Below are 22,728 nucleotides of genomic sequence, written 5' to 3' on the forward strand. Positions count from 1 at the left end.
ATCCATGTTGATGGGCTCATCAAAATATTCCACCGAGACAAATACTGTTGATGACAGACGAGAGGGTTATCTCTGTTTGTTTAATTCTGCTATTGAGCTCAGGTGCTGAGAGTGATGCACAAAGAAAACCCTCTTATACCCGGTTTGAAAGCCAGAGACAAAAACAAACACACACGGAAGAAAATACAATGTATCAATGACAGCAAAGTCGTAGAGTTAATGTCTATTTATTCCATCAATCCATCCATCAATTTCCTACCGCTTGTTCCCGTTGGGGTTGCTGGGTTCTGGAACCTATTCCGGCTGCATTTATTGTTCGATTATTTATAGACAATTGGCCCAGGCTTAGTTAAAGGGGCTGTTTGCCACCTTTACGTAGATGCCTATGTGTTTTAAGCATTATATTCTGCCCTCTTACGGTTTTTAACACATAAACATAAAGACGTAATGTGCCCTTTTACGGCTTTTCACACAAAGACAAACTACGTTTGTACGAGTCTTAACTAGTGATACAAATTTGACTAGCTAACTTTAGCTATCATTGAATGTATAGCCTTTTGCCAGTGATGGGCAAGCTACTTGGAAAATGTTGTAGGCTAAGGTACAAGTTACTCTCGATTAAACGTAGTTTAGCTACATGGGAAGCTATCCCGGGAGAATTGTAACTAGCTCCACGGCCAAAGTAGTTTTATACATTTAACTGCATTTATATCTATAGGCCCACATGTATAATATCAATGTTAATGTAACTTCAAGTGTACAAATGGGCCTAATAACTATCTGTCATTTAGCTGGGGACACCCTACAACTACCTCTATGGATCCCCGTACCAATTATGTATGTATTTAGTCTGCCTTTTTTTTGGCCCATCCTTATAATGTTATTCATTTTCTCTACCTACAGTAAAAAAACAGCATCCATCTGTATCTTGGCAAACAAAAATAAAAATACATGTGTGTTGTTTGGGAACAGTTGGTAATGGTTATGTGCAGTAAAACATTTCATGAGCTCAACTCACCTTAATGTGTGTTCCTAAATGTGTGTTGGACGTGAATAGAGCAGTTATAATTTTGTTTTACGGAGTAAACCACTAAAAACTAAGGTTTTAGGCATTGTTTTCTCACAACGCATATATTTGTCCAAATAGATAGGTTGATTGGCAACACTAAATTGGCCCTAGTGTGTGAAAGTGAGTGTGAATGTTGTCGGCCTATCTGTGTTGGCACTGTGATGAGGTAGCGACTTGTCCAGGGTGTACCCGGCCTTCCGCCCGATTGTAGCTGAGATAGGCTCAAGCGCCCCCCGCGACCCCAAAGGGAATAAGCGGTAGAAAATGGATGGATGGATGGTCAAGGACTTGCATTATTGTGGGTTTCCTGGATGTTGTTTTAATCACTAAAGGAAAAATCTAATCTGCGGTAGAGAATCCTTTAAAAACGTAGGTTTTGGGTAGAGATGTCCGATAATGGCTTTTTTGCCTATATCCGATATTCCGATATTGTCCAACTCTTAATTAAAAACGTAGGTTTTGGGTAGAGATGTCCGATAATGGCTTTTTTGCCTATATCCGATATTCCGATATTGTCCAACTCTTAATTAAAAACGTAGGTTTTGGGTAGAGATGTCCGATAATGGCTTTTTTGCCTATATCCGATATTCCGATATTGTCCAACTCTTAATTACCGATTCCGATATCAACCGATACCGATATATACAGTCGTGGAATTAACACATTATTATGCCTAATTTTGTTGTGATGCCCCGCTGGATGCATTAAACAATGTAACAAGGTTTTCCAAAATAAATCAACTCAAGTTATGGAAAAAAATGGCAACATATTATATCCATATTTATTATTGAAGTCACAAAGTGCATTATTTTTTTTAACATGCCTTAAAACAGCAGAATTTGGGACATGCTTTCCCTGAGAGAGCATGAGGAGGTTGAGGTGGGCGGGATTGAGGTGGGGGGGGGGGGGGGGTAGGAGGTATATTGTAGTGTCCCGGAAGAGATAGTGCTGCAAGGGGTTCTAGGTATTTGTTCTGTTGTGTTTATGTTGTGTTATGGTGCGGATGTTCTCCCGAAATGTGTTTGTCATTCTTGTTTGGTGTGGGTTCACAGTGTGGCGCATAATTGTAACAGTGTTAACGTTGTTTATACGGGCATCCTCAGTGTGACCTGTATGGCTGTTGACCAAGTACCGATAATTTTGAAACCGATACAGATAATTTCCGATATTACATTTTAAAGCATTTATCGGCCGATAAAATCGGCAGTCCGATATTATCGGACATCCCTAGTTTTGGGCATTGTTTTCTCTAAACGCATACATTTGTCCAAATATGGTCAAGGACTTGCGTTATTGGGGGTTTCCTGGATGTCGTATTTATCACTAAAGGAAAAATCTAATCTGCTGGAGAGAATCCTTTAAAAACTAAAGTTTTGGGCATTGTTTTCTCAAAACGCATATATTTGTCCAAATATGGTCAAGAACTTGCATTATTGTGGGTTTCCTGGATGTCGTCTTTATCACTAAAGGAAAAATCTAATCTGCGGGAGAGAATCTTTCTGCCATTTTCAAGTATGTTTTTTTTTTTTTTGAGTCTTCAGCTTGAAGCATCCCTCTGTCTCCGACTCCCTTGTCATCATGCGACATGAGTGCATGTCTGTTATGATTTTGCTTACTAGTTTCGATGACCCGTCTTATCTTGCCTCTGATTGGCCAGTATATAATATTTAGCCCCAACCTTAGCCAATTGTGACTCATCATTAGGGATGATGTTTGATAAGGAATTATCGAGTTTGAGCCTATTATCGAATCCTCTTATCGAACCAATTCCTTATCGATTCTCTTATCGAGTCCAGATAGGTTGTTGTATATGGAAAAAAACACACAATATTTGGTTTAACAAAAGCTCACTTTTATTATATAATAAAAAAATAAAATCTAATAAATAAATAAATATTGACTGTTACCCACCTAAAAAAATAAAATAAAATAAATAAATATTGACTGTTGTTACCCAAAGTATATTAAGTGGGATTTTTCAGAGAAACAAATATATACAGTAACACAAAAACAACCTGTCTCTGTGATCACTATAGGTGTATAAATAATAATATAGTGTTAAATAAAATCAGTCCCTTGGGCACAAAACTGAAAATAATACAGCTCTCCAAAAAGTGCACTTCTGCTGCTATTGGAACATAACTGTTTGTTATGATGCTTTGACATTTTTGCACTTTATTTCTTTATTGAAAGAACATTATATGAAGAGAAAAGTTCTTTGCAAATGTGGTTACAATGCTAATAAATGAAAAGTTAAAGCTAAAAAAAGAAATACACTTTATTGAGTTAACATTATTTCTTTATGGGGGAAAAATGTTATGAGCTAGAGAATATAACAACTACAATACCCAGCATGCAACGGGAGTTACGAGCATGCGCGGTAGCCCCGAAAAGTGTTGCATGTTGCCACGCTGTGAAAGTAAACGTCAAGAACTCAGCCAACACGCCTCGTCTGCATTATTTATAATTAGACAGACAACACATATACAGTGTGATTTTGTTTTGTTTACAAGGAAAGAAAACCAAAAGTTAAAAAAGGGAGATATGTTGTATATATATGCTGCGGTTGTTTTAAGAAGGTTGCGACAGCTGCCGTAAAGGAGGTGCGTTGCTATGTTTCCGGTTGGTCGTAAAAGTGTTCGTCCTGTGTTTTACCCTGCTAAAATCTCTCAGTAAAGTTATTCGATGGATTATAGTTTTTGTTTTGAACTTTATTACACCTTGGAGCGCTTTTTCCCGTCCATTGTTTTCCTGCTTTCGCTATCTGCGCCTAATGACTGAGCTACGTGACGTCATTTATTGTGATGTCCCACTGAGCATTTCTGGTCGGGACGGGATTTGAATAAAGAATCAACTCTTTTCCTTTACTATAGTGGTCTCGATAACGGGTACCGGTTCTTAAAAAGGGATTCGAGTCCGAGGACTCGGTTCTTTCCTTATCAAACAACCGGGAAAACCGGTTTCGAGTATCATCCCTACTCATCATACAAACACCAACCAATCATCATGGATTTTCTGTGTATGTATGGATATTTTGATTCATCAAGGTCATCGTATTTTCTCCGTATTTTTTGGGGCCCTGGATTCACACTCAATTTTCTCTCTTTGTAGCTTGTAGCTTTATTGTAAGCTACCTCGCTACAAGGGTCTAAAAGTACCGCCAAACTACTGGAAAATGTAGTTAAGCTACATAGCTTAGGTACTGCTCATCAATCCCTACTGTAATGACGTGACTGCAAATTGTTAGTTGCTTCTCTGTGACTGCTTTTGTGTGTGCTTGCGCTCTCTTGTCTGTACATGTGGATGAGACAGCGGTGAGTGACAAGCCTGAACACCAAACTAATTCCTCTAGCCTATTTTGTTCAATATAGTAAGTTATTTTGAAAAACATACCCATTAAAATATATAGTTTGGACACATCTTCTCATTTCAATGCGTTTTCTTTATTTTCATGACTATTTACATTGTAGGTTGTCACTGAAGGCATCAAAACTATGACACCCATGAAGTGAAAACCCTTTCTTGAAGCTCATCGAGAGAATGCCAAGAGTGTGCAAAGCAGAAATCAGAGCAAAGGGTGGCTTAGCTTGACGCTCCTCTACTTTCTCCTGCTCCCGCTTGCTGCGGCAACAACAAACAAAACTCCAGACCTTCCTCTTCGTTTTGTATCGTTTACTTGTCAACTTAATCCTTCAAAAACGTAAAACAATAACGATGTGGGAAAAAATGAATGGCACAATAAAGCTATAAAAAGTAAGAGTAAGGTAAAAAAACTGTGGCTCGATTCCACCATACCTGACTGCCATTACCCATAATACATTGTATCCAAACCATATTACCACACAGATCCTTCCGCTATACATGCAATTAAACAGTTCCGTAATCTTCACTGTATTAAAGCAGTATAAAATAATACATCATCAAATTATTCAGACAAGTGTAATAATTACAAATAAAGTGTACCTTATAATTATTCTAAGCATGCAATATATACATTTTCGTATTATGCAAATAAAGTAAATAGTCCCATTTTGGCTGAATAAACATAAAGCACCATCCATAAAATGTGAAGTGAAGTGAATTACATTTATATAGCGCTTTTTCTCAAGTGACTCAAAGCGCTTTACATAGTGAAACCCAATATCTAAGTTACATTCAAACCAGTGTGGGTGGCACTGGGAGCAGGTGGGTAAAGTGTCTTGCCCAAGGACACAACGGCAGTGACTTGGATGGCGGAAGCGGGGATCGAACCTGCAACCCTCAAGTTGCTGGCACGGCCGCTCTACCAACCAAGCTATACCGGTAATGTAAATTAACTTAAACATCATTTAGGCTCCTACAGTGGCTATTTTGAAGAAACTAGAATATACAACATGTTTTCAGTTATTTCACCTTTTTTTGTTAAGTACATAACTCCACATGTGTTCATTCATAGTTTTGATGCCTTCAGTGACAATCTACAATGTAAATAGTCATGAAAATAAAGAAAACTCATTGTGTCCAAACTTTTGGCCTGTACGGTACATATCTTCTGTTAAATCACTAATGGTAAGTAATAGAGATGTCCGATAATATCGGCAGGCTAATATTATCGGCCGATAAATGCTTTAAAATGTATTATCGGAATCGGTTTCAACCTCCCGATTTTCCTGGAAGACTCCCAAATTTCAGTGCCCCTCCCGAAAATCTCCCGGGGCAACCATTTTCCCGAATTTCTCCCAATTTCCACCTGGACAACATTATTGGGGGCGGGCCTTAAAGGCACTGCCTTTAGCGTCCTCTACAACCTGTCGTCACATCCGCTTTTCCTCCATACAAACAGCGTGCCGGCCCAGTCACATAATATATGCGGCTTTCACACACACGAGGGAATGCAAGGCATACTTGATCAACAGCCATACAGGTCACACTGAGGGTGGCCGTATAAAGAACTTTACCACTGTTACAAATATGCGCCACACTGTGAACCCACACCAAACAAGAATGACAAACACATTTCGGGAGAACATCCGCACCGTAACACAACATAAACACAACAGAACAAATACCCAGAACCCCTTGCAGCACTAACTCTTCCGCTACAATATACACCCCCCCCCCCATCTCCCGAATTCGGAGGTCTCAAGGTTGGCAAGGATGCTCTAGTATACTCTGGACTGAAGCTGTGTGCCTTCATTGTTTTTGTAGCTGTTGTTTTGAGGCATGTTTTAAAAAATTTAAAAATAATGCACTTTGTGAAAGTCAAAGTATAGTACTTCCCATAGTTGTAGTGGGTATTAGGATTATCTCAGGGAGAGCATGTCCCAAAGTCCAAGCTGCTGTTTTGAGGCATGTTAAAAAAAATAATGCACTTTGTGACTTCAATAATAAACATGGCGGTGCCATGTTGGCACTTTTTTCCATAACTGGAGTTGAAGTTGTTCTCTTATTTTGGAAAACCTTGTTTTTGATTGATTGATTGATTGATTGAAACTTGTATTAGTAGATTGCACAGTACAGTACATATTCCGTACAATTGACCACTAAATGGTAACACCCCAATAAGTTTTTCAACATGTTTAAGTCGGGGTCCAGGTTAATCAATTTATGGTAAAGTTACATTGTTTAATGCAGGGGTCACCAACCTTTTTGAAACCAAGAGCTACTTCTTCGGTACTGATTAATGCGAAGGGCTACCAGTTTGATACACACTTAAATAAATTGCCAGAAATAGCCAATTTGCTCAATTTACCTTTAAATCTTATGTTATTATTAATAATTAATGATATTGATCTTTGTGGAAACACTGATCATCTTAATGATTTCTCACAATAAATATATATAGAAACAGATAAATATCAATATGCAAAACTTTATTTTTATATTTTCTCTAAGTGCACATTTTTCAAATTGAACATTTTCAAATGATCACTTCTAAGACAGTCTTGTGAAATCACAATATCCCATTTTAACTAACTAGCCACTAACATTTTTTAACAAATCATGAATTACTTTGCACCATGTTTGTACAAATAATAACTCATGTAAAATACAAAATTCAACTCTCAAATTTTTTAATAAATCATGTCACACTTTGAACTGGACACCAAAACTGTTATCTGTTTCTTTGTCAGTTAGTGAAGACCAAGTCTAAAATATTTTCTTGGATTTTCAAATTCTATTTGAATTTTGTCTCCCTTAGAATTAAAAATGTCGAGCAAAGCGAGACCAGCTTGCTAGTAAATAAATACAATTTAAAAAATAGAGGCAGCTCACTGCTAAGTGCTGCTATTTGAGCTATTTTTAGAACAGGCCAGCGGGCTACTCATCTGGTCCTTACGGGCTACCTGGTGCCCGCGGGCACCGCGTTGGTGACCCCTGCTTTAATGCATCCAGCGCGGAATCACAACAAAATTAGGCATAATAATGTGTTAATTCCACGACTGTATATATCGGTATCGGTTGATATCGGAATCGGTAATTAAGAGTTGGACAATATCGGAATATCGGCAAAAAAGCCATTATCGGACATCTCTAGTAAGTAACATAAGCTAGCAGGTGGTGTTCTTGTTATATATATATATTTTTTTACTTCAAACAACCACTTATTACATTATTTTCTATAGGATTATTACAGGGTGGACATGACCGCACCTGCCGTTTTAATGACATCCATTTAAACCATAGTGGTTTTGTGTTGTCAAGTAGGGTGATGACATGAGCACCACTTCAAGCTAGAGTCAGACCGGTCTAGTGGTGGTAAGCCAACAGTGCATCATTGTGCTCGTCTCCTCTTCCTGGGCCGCTAATCTCTTCCTCTCACGCTTCGCGGTGGGAAAAACAGTGGACAATGGCCGTGTCGCAGCAAAACAGGACAGGGGGGAAAAGAGTATGGAAACTATGAAAAGTGATTTTAAAAGCCATCCTCCTAAGTAGTCTGTTTTGACAAGTGATGCTTAGCATGACGTCTTTATTGCTATTAGTAACGACCAGACACACGGAGTGATTGTGATGCAGTTGGCGTCCTCGTCAGGTCCCCAAAGCTCTTTTTTGTGTGGCTCTGAATCAACTGTGATGGCTCTCTAGTGGCTCATAAACACATGGAGGAAAAAAAAACAGGAAACAAATGCTGACGCAATTCCAGATGGTGCATTTGTAACAGTAACATTTGTTACTCCGCCGCGCATTGGCGTGGATTTTGTTTTTTATTCCGCTGCTTCACTCTTTTAAACAATTCTACCTGCACTCACCTGCACACCAGCGTGGCGATGATGACACACCAGGCGGTGCAGCAGCAGTCGGCCGACGGCTGCTCCTCCCTTTTGCTCCGCCGGCAGCACAGCCAAATGGAGTAGAAGAGCAGGAACAGGAGGTCCAGGGCCAGACAGACCAGCGCCACACCTCCCAGTAAGAGGATGGACTGCACGAGAAGAGGGTGATGGAGACCATAAATGGATACCATTATCGACACTGCGAGGATAATGGACGTTCTAGTTTCCAAGTGCTCTGGAGAGAAACACCACTCAGAGTGTTGTGTTCGCATCAGCGTGTATTAAAACCTTTTTTGTTTGTGTTGTCAATATGTGCAGCTAGTCACTTTATGAGTCCTGACCTATTATAACCCTGACTATAAGACTATTTCTATTTTCTTAAGAGAAAACCTGTATCTCACATTTTTAATATCAGTGAAATAATATACCAATTCGATGTAATGTCTCAGTTGACAGTTGTTTGATTGATGATCATTACCTTAAAATTAGCACAACACTTCCTCTGTTTGCTAACAACTAGGGATGTCCGATAATGGCTTTTTGCCGATATCCGATATTGTCCAACTCTTTAATTACCGATACCGATATCAACCGATACCGATATCAACCGATATATGCAGTCGTGGAATTAACACATTATTATGCCTAATTTGGACAACCACGTATGGTGAAGATAAGGCACTTTTTAAAAAAAAGAATAAAATAAGATAACTAAATTAAAAACATTTTCTTGAATAAAAAAGAAAGTAAAACAATATAAAAACAGTTACATAGAAACTAGTAATTAATGAAAATGAGTAAAATTAACTGTTAAAGGTTAGTACTATTAGTGGAGCAGCAGCACGCACAATCATGTGTGCTTACGGACTGTATCCCTTGCAGACTGTATTGATATATATTGATATATAATGTAGGAACCAGAATATTGATAACAGAAAGAAATGGGGAGAGGGAGGTTTTTTGGGTTGGTGCACTAATTGTAAGTGTATCTTGTGTTTTTTATGTTGATTTAATAAAAACAAAACAAAAAACAAACAAAAAAAACGATACAGATAATAAAAAAAACAGATAACGATAATTTCCGATATTACATTTTAACGCATTTATCGGCCGATAATATCGGCAGGCCGATATTATCGGACATCCCTACTAACAACCTTGTCACATCTTTCCAGGGCACTGTTGTGTGTGTGTGAGTAACGAGAAAAAAAGCTCTGGCGGGTTCGGAGATAACCTGTTGATTGTCATGTATAAATCTTGACACCTCTTGTCTGGGTAAAAAAAAAATACTGTGCTATACGGTAACATTACAGCAGCATTGCGTTCATTTTAATTGTTCTAATATCTTTCATTTTGTTCTAATATCTTTCATTTTGCCCGTTTTTTTATGTGGATTTACACTGAATTAGGGCTGGGGTTTGTCTCTGTGTGATATAGAAAATGACTATATCGTGATATTTGAGTACCGTATTTTTCGGAGTATAAGTCGCACCGGCCGAAAATGCATAATAAAGAAGGAAAAAAACATGTATAAGTCGCACTGGAGTATAAGTCGCATTTTTGGGAGAAATGTATTTGATAAAAGCCAAAACCAAGAATAGACATTTGAAAGGCAATTTAAAATAAATAAAGAATAGTGAACAACAGGCTGAATAAGTGTACGTTATATGAGGCATAAATAACCAACTGAGAACGTGCCTGGTATGTTAACGTAACATATTATGGTAAGAGTCATTCAAATAACTATAACATATAGAACATGCTATACGTTTACCAAACAATCGGTCACTCCTAATCGCTAAATCCCATGAAATCTTATACGTCTAGTCTCTTACGTGAATGAGCTAAATAATACTATTTGATATTTTACGGTAATGTGTTAATAATTTCACACATAAGTCGCTCCTGAGTATAAGTCGCACCCCCGGCCAAACTCTGAAAAAAACTGCGACTTATAGTCCGAAAAATACGGTAAGTGTCTTCAAGTGCCTATTAAAAGCATTATATAAATAAATCAATTATCATTATTATTAATATGTACTTATGAACAGGGATGGATATACATTTGAACCAATACTCGTACCAAAAACGATGCTGGTGCTTAAACAGTGTCCAAACCGGTATATTAAAAATGGAAAACATTCCTGTAAAAAAACCATAAAAACAATGCCTTTATATTTTTATTTTGTGACATTAAAATTTAACCAAGTGAACTTCAAAACGCTTTTTCACAACTTCCACCATACTTGATCTTGTGTATTTGGATATTTTTAATGTAATAATATGTACACCTCACTCGGGGTGTGAATCTTTGGCCACCTATGGATTTGATCTGATTCCGATTGCTGTGGTAATGATTTACTTCAGAATCGATTCTTGATTCCCTCTTGGAGAGATTTTTAAGAAACATGGAGTGTCTTATCACTTTTATGCAGATGACTGCCAAATGTATATGCCAATTTCAAAAGGCCATGGCCCCCTGACACCCCTTCTCAACTGTCTATGTGATGTCAAGGCTTGGTTAGCCCAGAATTTTTTAATAATGAATGAGGGAAAAACGGAAATTTCAGTTTTTGGTCCGGCCCTCACTGACTTGGGACCATTGCAAAATTATGTGCGTCCCAAAGTCACCAGCCTTGGCGTCACTATAGACAGCGACTTTAAATTTGACAAACAAGTCAATGGCGTTTTAAAATCGTGTTTTTATCATCTTCGTCTTTTAGCAAAGGTAAAACAATTTTTATCTTTTAACCTTTTTGAACAAGTCGTGCATGCTTTTATTTCAAGTCGCCTGGACTACTGCAATGCACTTTATGCTGGCATTAGCCAAAAAGCTCTCTCCCGGTTGCAGTTAGTCCAGAACGCGGCAGCACGACTTTTAACAGGGGCCAGGAAACGTGAGCATATAACCCCAATTCTTCTGAGTTTGCACTGGTTCCCTGTTCATTTTAGAATTGATTTTAAATCCTTGTTGTTTGTTTTTAAGGCTTTACATGGACTGGCACCTCAGTATATCTCGGACCTCATCCAAATTTACACTCCTGCGCGCGCTCTGAGGTCCGAGAGCCAGCTCCAGCTCGTGGTGCCCAGGACGAGACTTAAAACCAGGGGAGACAGGGGCCTTCTCTGTGGTCGGCCCTAAACTCTGGAACACTCTGTCCCTCCATGTTCAAACTGTTTCCACAGTGGAGTGTTTTAAGTCTCGTCTTAAGACCCACTTTTATTCTTTGGCTTTTAACACTACGTGAGTTGTGTGGTCTTCTGTCCTCTGTTGTCCTGTGTGGTTAGGGTTAGGGTTATAAATTTTGATGTCTATTTTACTGTTTTAATTGGTTTTACCCTTTAAAATCGTTTTTAATCATATTTATTTTTTTATATTGTCTCTGTATTGGTTTTCTATTCATTTATTCCTTGTTTTTATTCAGTCATTGGTGTAGCATAATATTGTTTTTAATATTGTTTTTAATATCGTTTTTAATATTGTTTTTAATATTGTTTTTAACATGGCTGTGCAGCACATTGGAAACATTCTTGTTGTGTAAATGTGCTATATAAATAAAGTGGATTGGATTGATTGGATTGATTCAAACCGGTTCTCGCAATGTGTTGTTTGTTTTTTTTAATTATAATGAAACTTTTTCAAAACAGGTTACAGGTTAGAAAAGCTCCTTCGGGTTGCGTGGAAATGACCTAAAAAAGGTATGTAGAATTCACTACAAATACCCTCCCACTGTTACCTATGAGGTTGTTTGTACTGTCTGCAAACAGCACCATTAAAAATGTTCCACCCAAACTTCCTATCAAGAATTGTCCAATTACACCCATGAGGGGGTGAGACAACATGTGTGAGTGATTTTCATGTCATAAAGTCCCAACTTGTAGTAAAAATATCTTACTTCAAACGCTGGTTCTATCTAATCTGTGAGCTATGACGCCAAGCAGGGCTCACGGTGTCCACTCAAGTACGCCTTTGAGATTACCTACTGTATGTACATAGTGTATGGAATGTCAGTGCAACGCTTGGTAAAGAGACAACGTGATAATGACGCATGTCTGGGCTGAGTCTTTCTGTGTCATAGCAACAGAAATTGAAATATGAATCATAGTGGGGAAAAAAGAGCTCAATTTGTGTCAAGTAAAAGAAAAATGCTTTTGAAAGGCTTGTGATCCAAGGCATACCACATCGTGATGGAAGTGCTACAAACCAGGTAGGATAGATGGGATTGTAAAAATACTTGTGTGTGAAAAGATAGCAAGGAAGCCCCCCACTAAGGTGGCTTGGCCTGGATTAGGACAATACCAGCTGGTCCAACGCCTTGAATAGGCCAAGGCAGACACATATAGTAGCTAAACAGATGGTGACATAGATCCAAAAGGTTTGGAGGTGGAAGAACAGGTGCTGAGGAAAACATTTCATCTTCCAAGAATTAGCATGAATGGGGGAATTCATACATTAGACATAACCATGATGGAAAGCGTGTATGTCTTGGGCGATATGACTGAAAACTGTATCACAATATACTAGGGGTGTAACGGTACACAAAAATTTCGGTTCGGTACGTCCCTCGGTTTAGAGGTCACGGTTCGGTTCATTTTCGGTACAGTAAGAAAACAACAAAATATAAATTTTTTTGGTTATTTATTTACCAAATTTGTAAACACTGGCTTTATCCTTTTAACATTGGGAACACTATAATAATTCTGCCCATGTTAATCAACATTAAACTGCCTCAAGTTGTTGCTCAGATTAAATAAAATGACAAAACTTTTCTTCTACATATAAAAAGTGCAACATTAAACAGTTTCAAGTCAAGTCATCATGCTTAATTTATTACAGCATTTGGGAAGCCTGTAGTTGATTTATTATGTAAATGTTATATTTTTATCAACATGTGATAGCAGGGACCCTGCCATTCAAAACTAGGCTGCTGCATTACTAATAATTAATGTAATTATAGCAGAAAAAATGGTACAATAGCAATAGGAGAGACTATTCATCCCTGAACACCATGGAGTTCATGTAGGCTTAATGATGCACTTACATTATTATATCAACTATCAGAGACAGAAACTCTTCATTTAACATAATGTCCTTTTTTGTTGCTTCAACACAGCTCAATCAACACAGAAAAAGGTAAAGTGTAATAACAGACAGACAGGGCTTTGCTGTCCATAACACACACACACACACCGCAAAATGAGCTAACGTTACGCTAAAAGCGAATTAGCCTTCACCTCAAGCCAGGACTGCGAGCGAGCTGAGCTGCCTTTTATATTTCTAGAAGGTCAACGGGCTCATAGTGATGTTACTAGTAGTTGACTGGGAGGTGTTTATTATAATTTGGGGAGAGTCCGCAGCCTGATGTTTACCTGCTAAACGCTAAGCACTGACTACATGCGCTCAGAATACGCACTGCTGATTGGCTGTTACCGCTCTGTTTGTAACCAATCAGATGGTTGTGTGGGTGGGACAATGCTGGGTGTTGTGTACAGTACTGACAAAGACAGAGGGAGAAGGAAGGAATATGTTTGTGTGGAAACTCGTTCGGTACACCTCCGAACCGAACCGAAACCCCCGTACAGAAACGGTTCAATACAAATACACGTACCGTTACACCCCTACAACATACGTGTTTTATATTGGTTGATCGGTAATTGTTGGCTTTTTTATGACCTACTCAAATTAAGGATATGAAGTGGAAATGCAAACATGTCATTTAAAATGAAACCTTCCTCTGATTAAAATCCCCTAAGGTATCAAGGCAAAAACGAAAGGAAAAGTCGACACAACCTTGGAAAACAACTACCGGTAATGTAAATAAAATTGTAAAACCACATTGACCACTTAATAATAACATATTTTAAAACTAGGGAGCAAAAATAAAAAAATATGGAAGAAATGTTTAATAAAGTGTGACAAAATAATGCTAAGTCTGAAAATGTAAACCGAGTGGGGCAAAGGTGGTTCACATTGATCTGACTATGCACCGTTTTTACACTGTCAAGGTGACTTTCCCTGTTTTATTGACAATTTATTTACTCTTTGCAGCAGTCATTTTTACTTTCTCTTCTCACACTGGCGCAACCACACCTGATAATTACATGTTACCCGAATGGCGGTTAGCGTGTCACTCGCACTGATCAGTGATCACTTCCTGCGTTGCTCGGTTACCAGAGAGCGAGTGCCTTGGTTCAGTTAATCAACCTTTCTTAGCAACTTCTGGTTTCTTTCGACATAAGAAAAAAATGATTTCACATTTTATCGAATGCATTTTTTATTGATATCGAGTATGTGTATATCGCGATGTATATTGATATGGTTTTATCACTCAGCCCTAATGTAATTTGCATTAATCTGTGATCACTTCTTGCATTGCTCGGTTACTAGAGAGCGAGTGTGTTTGTTGCAGGCAACCAATCCTTCTTCACAACTTGTTTTCTTCCAACAAAAACGAAAAAAAACCAAAAACGTTTTATCGAACACATTTTTTTATTGATATCGATTGTATTTATCGTGACATATATTGATATTGTTTTATTGCCCAGCCTTACTGCGCCTCGCACATACATCAGTGATAATTCCTGCGTTGGTCGGTTACCAGACAGCGAGGGCCTTTGTTCCTGTAACCAATCTTGTTTTGCAATTTCGGGTTTCTTTCGACATAAAAAAGAAAAAGTCTAACGTTTTATCAAACACATTTTGTATTGATATCGTGTACATGTCTGTCACGATATACAGTACAGGCCAAAAGTTTGGACACACCTTCACATTTCAATGCGTTTTCTTTATTTTCATGACTATTTACTTTGTAGATTGTCACTGAAGGCATCAAAACTTTGACACCTGTGAAGTAAAAACCATTTCAGGTGACTACCTATTGAAGCTCATCGGGAGAATGCCAAGAATGTGCAAAACAGTAATCGGAGCAAAGGGTAGGCCATTTTGAAGAAACTACAATATAAAACATGTTTTCAGTTATTTCACCTTTTTTTGTTAAGTACATAACTCCACATGTGTTCATTCATAGTTTTGACGTGACAATCTACAATGTAAATAGTCATGAAAATGCATTGAATGAGAAGGGGTGTCCAAACTTTTGGCCTGTACTGTATATTGATATCGCCCAGCCTTAGTATCACTCGCACTGATCAGTGGTCACTTCCTGCGTTGCTCGGTTATCTGAGAGCGTGTGCGTTTGTTCATGCAACCAACCCTTCTTCGCAACTTCCGTTTTGTTCCAACGAAAAAGAAAAAACAAAACACTTATCGAACGTTTTATTCAACACATTTTTTATTGATATCGAATATGTACAGGCACTGAGTGAGCACAATGTGTCCGTCATGTCCTCATGTGTCATGTCTTTTTATTTTTTTCGGACTATAATGTGCAATAATGTTATGTTATATGTGTATATTTATATATATACATATGTATGGATATGTGCATGTGTGTGGATATATACATATATATATATATATATATATATATATATATATATAGATACATATCTTCTTTTTTTACTACTTATATTACCAAATGATTGTGTATGCACCTTAGGGAATCTGCTCCAATTTTGTTGTTCTTTGAACCTGTTCACTGTAATGATGACACTAAAACTCTATTCTATTCTATTCTGTGTTTATCGTGATATATTTTGATATCGTTTTATTGCCCAGCCTTACTGTTCCTCGCACATATCAGTAATATTTCCTGCGTTGGTTGATTACAGATAACAAACCTTGTTTTGCAATTTGGGTTTCTTCCGACATAAAAGAAAAAAAAAATCCAACGTTTTATCAAACACATTTTTTATTGATATCGTGTATATGTCTATCACGATATACATTGATATCGTTTTATCACTGAGCCCTACTTAAACATATGTAAATATTGACAGTAAATCATCTCTGAAGTTTAATTGTGGCACAAATTTGAACCTCTCAGGATAACACCCCAAAACATGATTTAAAGAAACTAAAGATGTCGGATAATGGCTTTTTTGCCGATATCCGATATTGTCTTACTCTTAATTACAGATTCCGATATCAACCGATGCCGATCTATAGAGTCGTGGAATTAACACATTATTATGTGGGCTCTGTACCGAGGATGTCGTTGTGGCTTGTACAGCCCTTTGAGACACTTGTGATTTAGGGCTATATAAATAAACATTGATTGATTGATTGATTGATTATGCCTAATTTTGTTGTGATGCCCCGCTGGATGCATTAGACAATGTAACAAGGTTTTCCAAAATAAATCAACTCAAGTTATGGAAAAAAAAATGCCAACATGGCACTGCCATATTTATTATTGAAGTCACAAAGTGCATTCTTTTTTTTTAACATGCCTCAAAACAGCAGCTTGGAATTTGGGACATGCTCCCCCTGAGAGAGCATGAGGACGTTGAGGTTGGCGGGGTTGGGGCGGGGGTGTATATTGTAGCGTCTCGGAAGAGTTAGTGCTGCAAGGGGTTCTGGGTATTTGTTCTGTTGTGTTTATGTTGTGTTACGGTGCGGATGTTCTCCCGAAATGTGTTTGTCATTCTTGTTTGGTGTGGGTTCACAGTGTGGCGCATATTTGTAACAGTGTTAAAGTTGTTTATACGGCCACCCTCAGTGTGACCTGTATGGCTGTTGACCAAGTATGAATTGCATTCACCTGTATGTGTGAAAAGCCGTAGATATTATGTTATTGGCCCTCTGTACTTCTCCCTACGTCCGTGTACACAGCGGCGTTTTAAAAAGTCATACATTTTACTTTTTGAAACCGATACTAATAAATTTCCGATATCACATTTTAAAGCATTTATCGGCCGATAATATCGGCAGTCCGATATTATTGGACATCTCCAAAAGAAACATATTTTCTTCTCACCCTAGAATTCTAAACGTTCTCTTGCAACAACAGCCAAAAATTAGAGATGTCCGATAATATCGGCCTGCCGATATTATCGGCCGATACATGCGTTAAAATGTAATATCGGAAATTATCGGTATCGTTTTTTTTATTATCGGTATCGTTTTTTGTTTGTTTTTTGTTGTTGTTTTTTTTAATTAAATCAACATAAAAAACACAAGATACACTTACAATTAGTACACCAACCCAAAAAACCTCCCTCATTCACACAAAAGGGTTGTTTCTTTCTGTTATTAATATTCTGGTTCCTACATTATATATCAATATATATCAATACAGTCTGCAAGGGATACAGTCCGTAAGCACACATGATTGTGCGTGCTGCTGGTCCACTAATAGTACTAACCTTTAACAGTTAATTTTACTCATTTTCATGCATTACTAGTTTCTATGAAACTGTTTTTATATTGTTGTACTTTCTTTTTTATTCAAAAAAATGTTTTTAATTTATTTATCTTATTTTACTAATTTTTTTAAAAAGTACCTTATCTTCACCATACCTGGTTGTCCAAATTAGGCATAATAATGTGTTCATTCCACGACTGCATATATCGGTTGATATCGGTATCGGTTGATATCGGTATCGGTAATTAAAGAGTTGGACAATATCGGAATATCGGATATCGGCAAAAATATCCCTACCAAAAATATATTCATTAATTTGATTTAGCCTTTGCCGTAACTAAAGTAAGATTCTTCTTATTTTTCTGAAGCTGCTGTTCCTCCCTGAAGTCTTTGACGAACCCCTGCGCTGATAAAAAAAAATAGCCTTACCTGCTGATACGTCCACTCCTCCGGCTGGAAGTCACTGCTGGTTTGCTCGAACATGAAGTTGAAGTGGGGAAGCCGGTGCAGCAGGTTGACCCACCACGGTGGAGAGTAGCTCACCACCGCCGCCATGGCCACCCAGAAGTCCGGTCAGTTGGTAAACAAAGAGGCTTGTAAAGTCTGTACAGGAAACAAAACAAAGGGCGTTCGGCGCTGAATTCCGAGAGCTAAACAACCTCGCGTGCACTCCAAAACAGCATCACTTGCATAATTCATAATATTGTGGGTATGCTCTTGCTCTGAATAAGAGACCCTGGAGAATTTGCCAGCTCTCATTTTGTGCATGTGAGTGACAGTAAGAAAAGCTCTGACTGAAACAGTTTTAATAAACATCAGACATATCTTTTATCTTACTTTTGTGTGTAATCCCTGTCCAAATACTAACAATAAAAGACTATTTGAAGTCTCAACATGTTGTCAAGGGTTGGAATTGGGGGTTAAATCGCCAAAATGATTCCTGGGCGCGACCGCCGCTGCTGCTCACTGCTCCTCCCAGGGGGTGAGGGTGATGGGTCAAATGCAGAGGATAATCTCACCACACCAAGTGTGTGTGTGACAATCATCGGTGCTTTAACTTTACCAAGAGACCCTGGAGAGTTTGCCAGCTATCCTTTTGTGTACGTGAGTGACAGTAAGAGAAGCTCTGACTGAAACAGTTTAATAAACATTACTTTTGAATGTGTGTAATCCCTGTCCAAATACTAACAATAAAGACTCTTTGAAGTCTCAACATGTTGTGTCAAGGAGTGTGCTTGCTAGCATCGTTTAGTAAGTAAGATAGCAACCAAGCACCACTACTAGTACTAGCAACTAGTTAACTTGAACGTTTTTCTTCTTTGTCATTCTGTCCGTGCGGTTTGTTTACATCCTGCTGAGCGGATCCAATCCGTGTCACGGTTCGTTATTCGTAGTCGCTCTTACCAAGAGACCCCGGATAATTTGCCAGCTCTCATTTTGTGCATGTGAGTGACAGTAAGAAAAGCTCTGACTGAAACAGTTTAAAACATCAGACATATCGTATGTCTTAATTTTGTTTCTCTAAATGACCTGCTCAGTGGCGTAGTGGTTATAGTGTCCGCCCTGAGATCGGTAAATCATAGTCGCTAGCAACCAAGCACCACTACCAGTAACTAGTTAACTTTAACGTTTTTCTTCTTCGTCATTCTGTCTGTGCGGTTTGTTTACATCCTGCTGAGCGGATCCAATCCGTGTCACGGTTCGTTATTCGTAGTCACTCTTACCAAGAGACCCCGGAGAATTTGCCAGCTCTCATTTTGTGCATGTGAGTGACAGTAAGAAAAGCTCTGACTGAAACAGTTTTTAAAACATCAGACACATCTTCTCCTTTTGAATGTGTGTAATCCCTGTCCAAATACTAACAATAAAGACTCTTTGAAGTCTCAACATGTTGTGTCAAGGAGTGTGCTTGCTAGCATCGTTTAGTAGGTAAGATAGCAACCAAGCACCACTAGTACTAGCAACTAGATAACTTCAACGTTTTTCTTCTTCGTCATTCTTTCCATACAGTTTGTTTACATCCTGCTGAGCGGATCCAATCCGTGTCACGGTTCGTTATTCGTAGTCGCTCCTGCTCTTACTAAGAGACCCTGGAGAGTTTGCCAGCTATCATTTTCTGGATGTGAGTGACAGTAAGAAAAGCTCTGAGTGAAACAGTTTAAAAATATTAGACATATCTTATATCTTACTTTTGTTTCTCCTTTTGAATTTGCGTAATCCTTGTCCAATTACTAACAATAAAGACTCTAAATGACCTGCTCAGTGGCCCAGTGGTTAGAGTGTCCGCCCTGAGATCAGTAGGTCGTGAGTTCAAGCCCCCGGCCGAGTCATACCAAAGACTATTAAAATGGGACCCATTACCTCCTTCCCACTCAGCATTAAGACTTAGACTTAGACAAACCTTAATGATCCACAAGGGAAATTGTTCAACACAGTAGCTCAGTTACAATGATGGAAAGTGTAAGTATGGAAAGGACAATGCAGGTATAAATAGACTAAATTTAGCGATATAAAATCTAACATATATACGAATATATACATAATATGTGTACAGTATATTATATATACAGCAGTGTTTCCCATAAACTGCCAAGATACCTGTGGTGGTGGGGGCGTGGCTATGGGCATGGCTATAGGCGTGGTCACCATGACATCGAGTAATTTGCATAATTTACTACAATGATATGATTTTCTCTAAAAAGGCTAAAAAAAATGTATACTTACTAATTAATAATAACAGTTTTGTTTTAAAAGTCCATCCATCCATTTTACAATATAATTACAACACTTTATGTACATATTTATATACAGATTTGAACAATAAGTTATTCACTGAAATATATTTATTAATTGTGGTTCTTACAAAAAATATATCTTATAAAATATAAAAGCTAAAATGTCTCATAAAGCTATGCCCCTTTAATTAGTGCATACTAAATCATTTAACTTTAGCCTACTACTACAACCATATTATTTACCAGTAACATAAAGTGAAACAGAGGCAGAGGTGTCCTGCCACAGTCAGTAACAAATAAACAGGAAACAGTAGTGGTGGTAGATAGACACAGAGCTTCATCAAACATCTGATCCACTGAACAAAGAGCTCCAAAAATCTTGAACTTTAGACTGCCATCAGTTTTACTCCCTACACTTAACCATGTGTTTCCTACTGCCTGCAGACGTTGCACCCTTTGTTATATACAAATGTTGTGTTTGTAATATAAACACATTTAATAAAGTCAAATACAAATAAGGCAACAAGAGAAGTATCCTACACTTCTCTTTTGTAAAGTAAATCTGAACAGCCGATATGGGCATCTACATCAACTATATGATTTGCCTGAGAAGCTGGAGAGGACAAAAAAAACAATTTTTTTTTATTTTTTATATTTGTGGCGGACGTAATTCTTTCGTGGCGGGCCGCCACAAATAAATGAATGTGTGGGAAACACTGTACAGATATACTATATTATGTCTATAACATATATACAATATATACCAATGACCATGTACAATATTACAGTATATGTGACAGCAGCAGCATAAAATAGAGGTTGGAATTGGGGGCTAAATCGACAAAATGATTCCCGGGCGCGACCGCCGCTGCTGCTCACTGCTCACTGTGATGGGTCAAATGCAGAGGATAATCTCACCACACCAAGTGTGTGTGTGACAATCATTGGTGCTATAACTTTACTAAGACAGAACCCTGGAGAATTTGCCAGCTATCATTGTGTGTATGTGAGTGACAGTAAGAAAAGCTCTGACTGAAACAGTTTAAAACATCAGACACATCCTTTTGAATGTGTGTAATCCCTGTCCAAATACTATCACTAAAGACTCTTTGAAGTCTCAACATGTTGTCAAGGAGTGTGCTTGCTAGCATCGTTTAAGTAAGTAAACTAGCACCACTACTAGTACTAGCAACCAGTTAACTTGAACGTTTTTTCTTCTTTGGTGTAATGTAAACAATTCGCATGCAACGTTTATACGACGGATAATGAAAGAATGTTTGCTTTGTTCATACCCGCAGTGAGGTCCCAGTGAGGTAAGGTTAGCCGGTTTAGCTGCTAGTTAGTAGCTGATAACGAGTCTCTTTTGTTCCTCTCGTCATTCTGTCCGTGCGGTTTGTTTACATCCTGCTGAGCGGGTCCAAATCCGTGTCGTAGTCGCTCTCATTCCAGCGGGTTCGACAAAGGCGAGCCTTCGACTGGGATCTCCATAGATCCGGACTGGATCTATCAAGCGACTCGTCTAGTTGACTAAAGATCTGGTTCACATCCGCCCTTCCTCCTTCCTCCTTCCTCCTCTGCCTCGTTGAGCTTGAAATGACACAGTAGCGCCCCCCGGAGGCTGAGTATAGCAAACAGTGGGCTAATGACGCGTTCAAGCGACGTCGGAAAAATGCCAACTACACACAGGATTGCGTGGTCACCATTTTTTTTTAAGGGTGTTTACGTGTAATTGGTGAAACTGGGCACACGTGATATGTGGGGGAATTAATAAAACACGCTCAAGGGCAGCATTTTAAGGGTATTTACGTGAAATATGTAGGGAGATTCCTAAAACCCGCACTGGAGCAGGACATAAATCTAACTGACGTGACAACAGGAAGTGGTGCTAAATTAGACGACGACAGACCGAACATTAATGGCGAAACTCTACCTCAAATAAGTTAGTTATGTCACTTTATATTACCCAGTGTCCTTCTGGGAGCTGGACTTTAACCAGAGCGGCCTACAACTTTAAGAAATAAATGACTTGGTTTTTTTTCTTTCCCGTCTTCTTTCCTGCAGGAAGTCACATGGAGGTATTGTGGCGCTCACATGACAGTCCGAGCCATGGCAGCGGAGATCAATGAAGGTACAAAGTGTCCTTTTCTGACGTGCGCCCGACTCTTGTGCGCCTTTTTTTTTTTTTTTTTGCAAGATATTATGTTTGCAGTGTAAACATGCATTTCAAACAATGTCGTCTGACGTGCGGGTGAGGTAGCCGAGCGTGCTTGAAAAAGAGCAGAGTTGGTTTTGGGCTATATGTGTTGTGCACGTTTATTTTGTATTACTCCATCTAACTTGCAGTAAAATGGGAAACACAGTAATAAACTGTAACTGGGGAAGTTTAATTTGATGTAACCGTTTTTTTG

The 22,728-nt window shown here is 38.4% G+C and overlaps 2 protein-coding genes across 2 annotated transcripts in view; one reads left to right on the plus strand and one right to left on the minus strand.

The window, feature by feature from the left end:
- LOC133652477 (protein tweety homolog 3-like) overlaps nt 1-21,903 on the minus strand; it is an 89,722-nt gene extending 67,819 nt beyond the window's left edge. The window contains exons 1-3 of the mRNA XM_062051261.1: nt 21,613-21,903; nt 18,015-18,188; nt 8,299-8,468 (exon numbers count right to left, since the gene is read on the minus strand). Coding sequence (XP_061907245.1) covers nt 8,299-8,468; nt 18,015-18,140 — 296 coding nt within the window. The 5' untranslated portion in view covers nt 18,141-18,188; nt 21,613-21,903. The remainder of the gene's footprint in view (nt 1-8,298; nt 8,469-18,014; nt 18,189-21,612) is intronic.
- A 208-nt stretch (nt 21,904-22,111) lies between these two features.
- LOC133651808 (sorting nexin-8-like) overlaps nt 22,112-22,728 on the plus strand; it is a 30,418-nt gene continuing 29,801 nt past the window's right edge. Inside the window, exons 1-2 of the mRNA XM_062049950.1 lie at nt 22,112-22,259; nt 22,382-22,448. Coding sequence (XP_061905934.1) covers nt 22,412-22,448 — 37 coding nt within the window. The 5' untranslated portion in view covers nt 22,112-22,259; nt 22,382-22,411. The remainder of the gene's footprint in view (nt 22,260-22,381; nt 22,449-22,728) is intronic.

Source organism: Entelurus aequoreus, linkage group LG06, assembly GCF_033978785.1.
Source record: "Entelurus aequoreus isolate RoL-2023_Sb linkage group LG06, RoL_Eaeq_v1.1, whole genome shotgun sequence".
Taxonomy (NCBI): Eukaryota; Metazoa; Chordata; class Actinopteri; order Syngnathiformes; family Syngnathidae; genus Entelurus; species Entelurus aequoreus.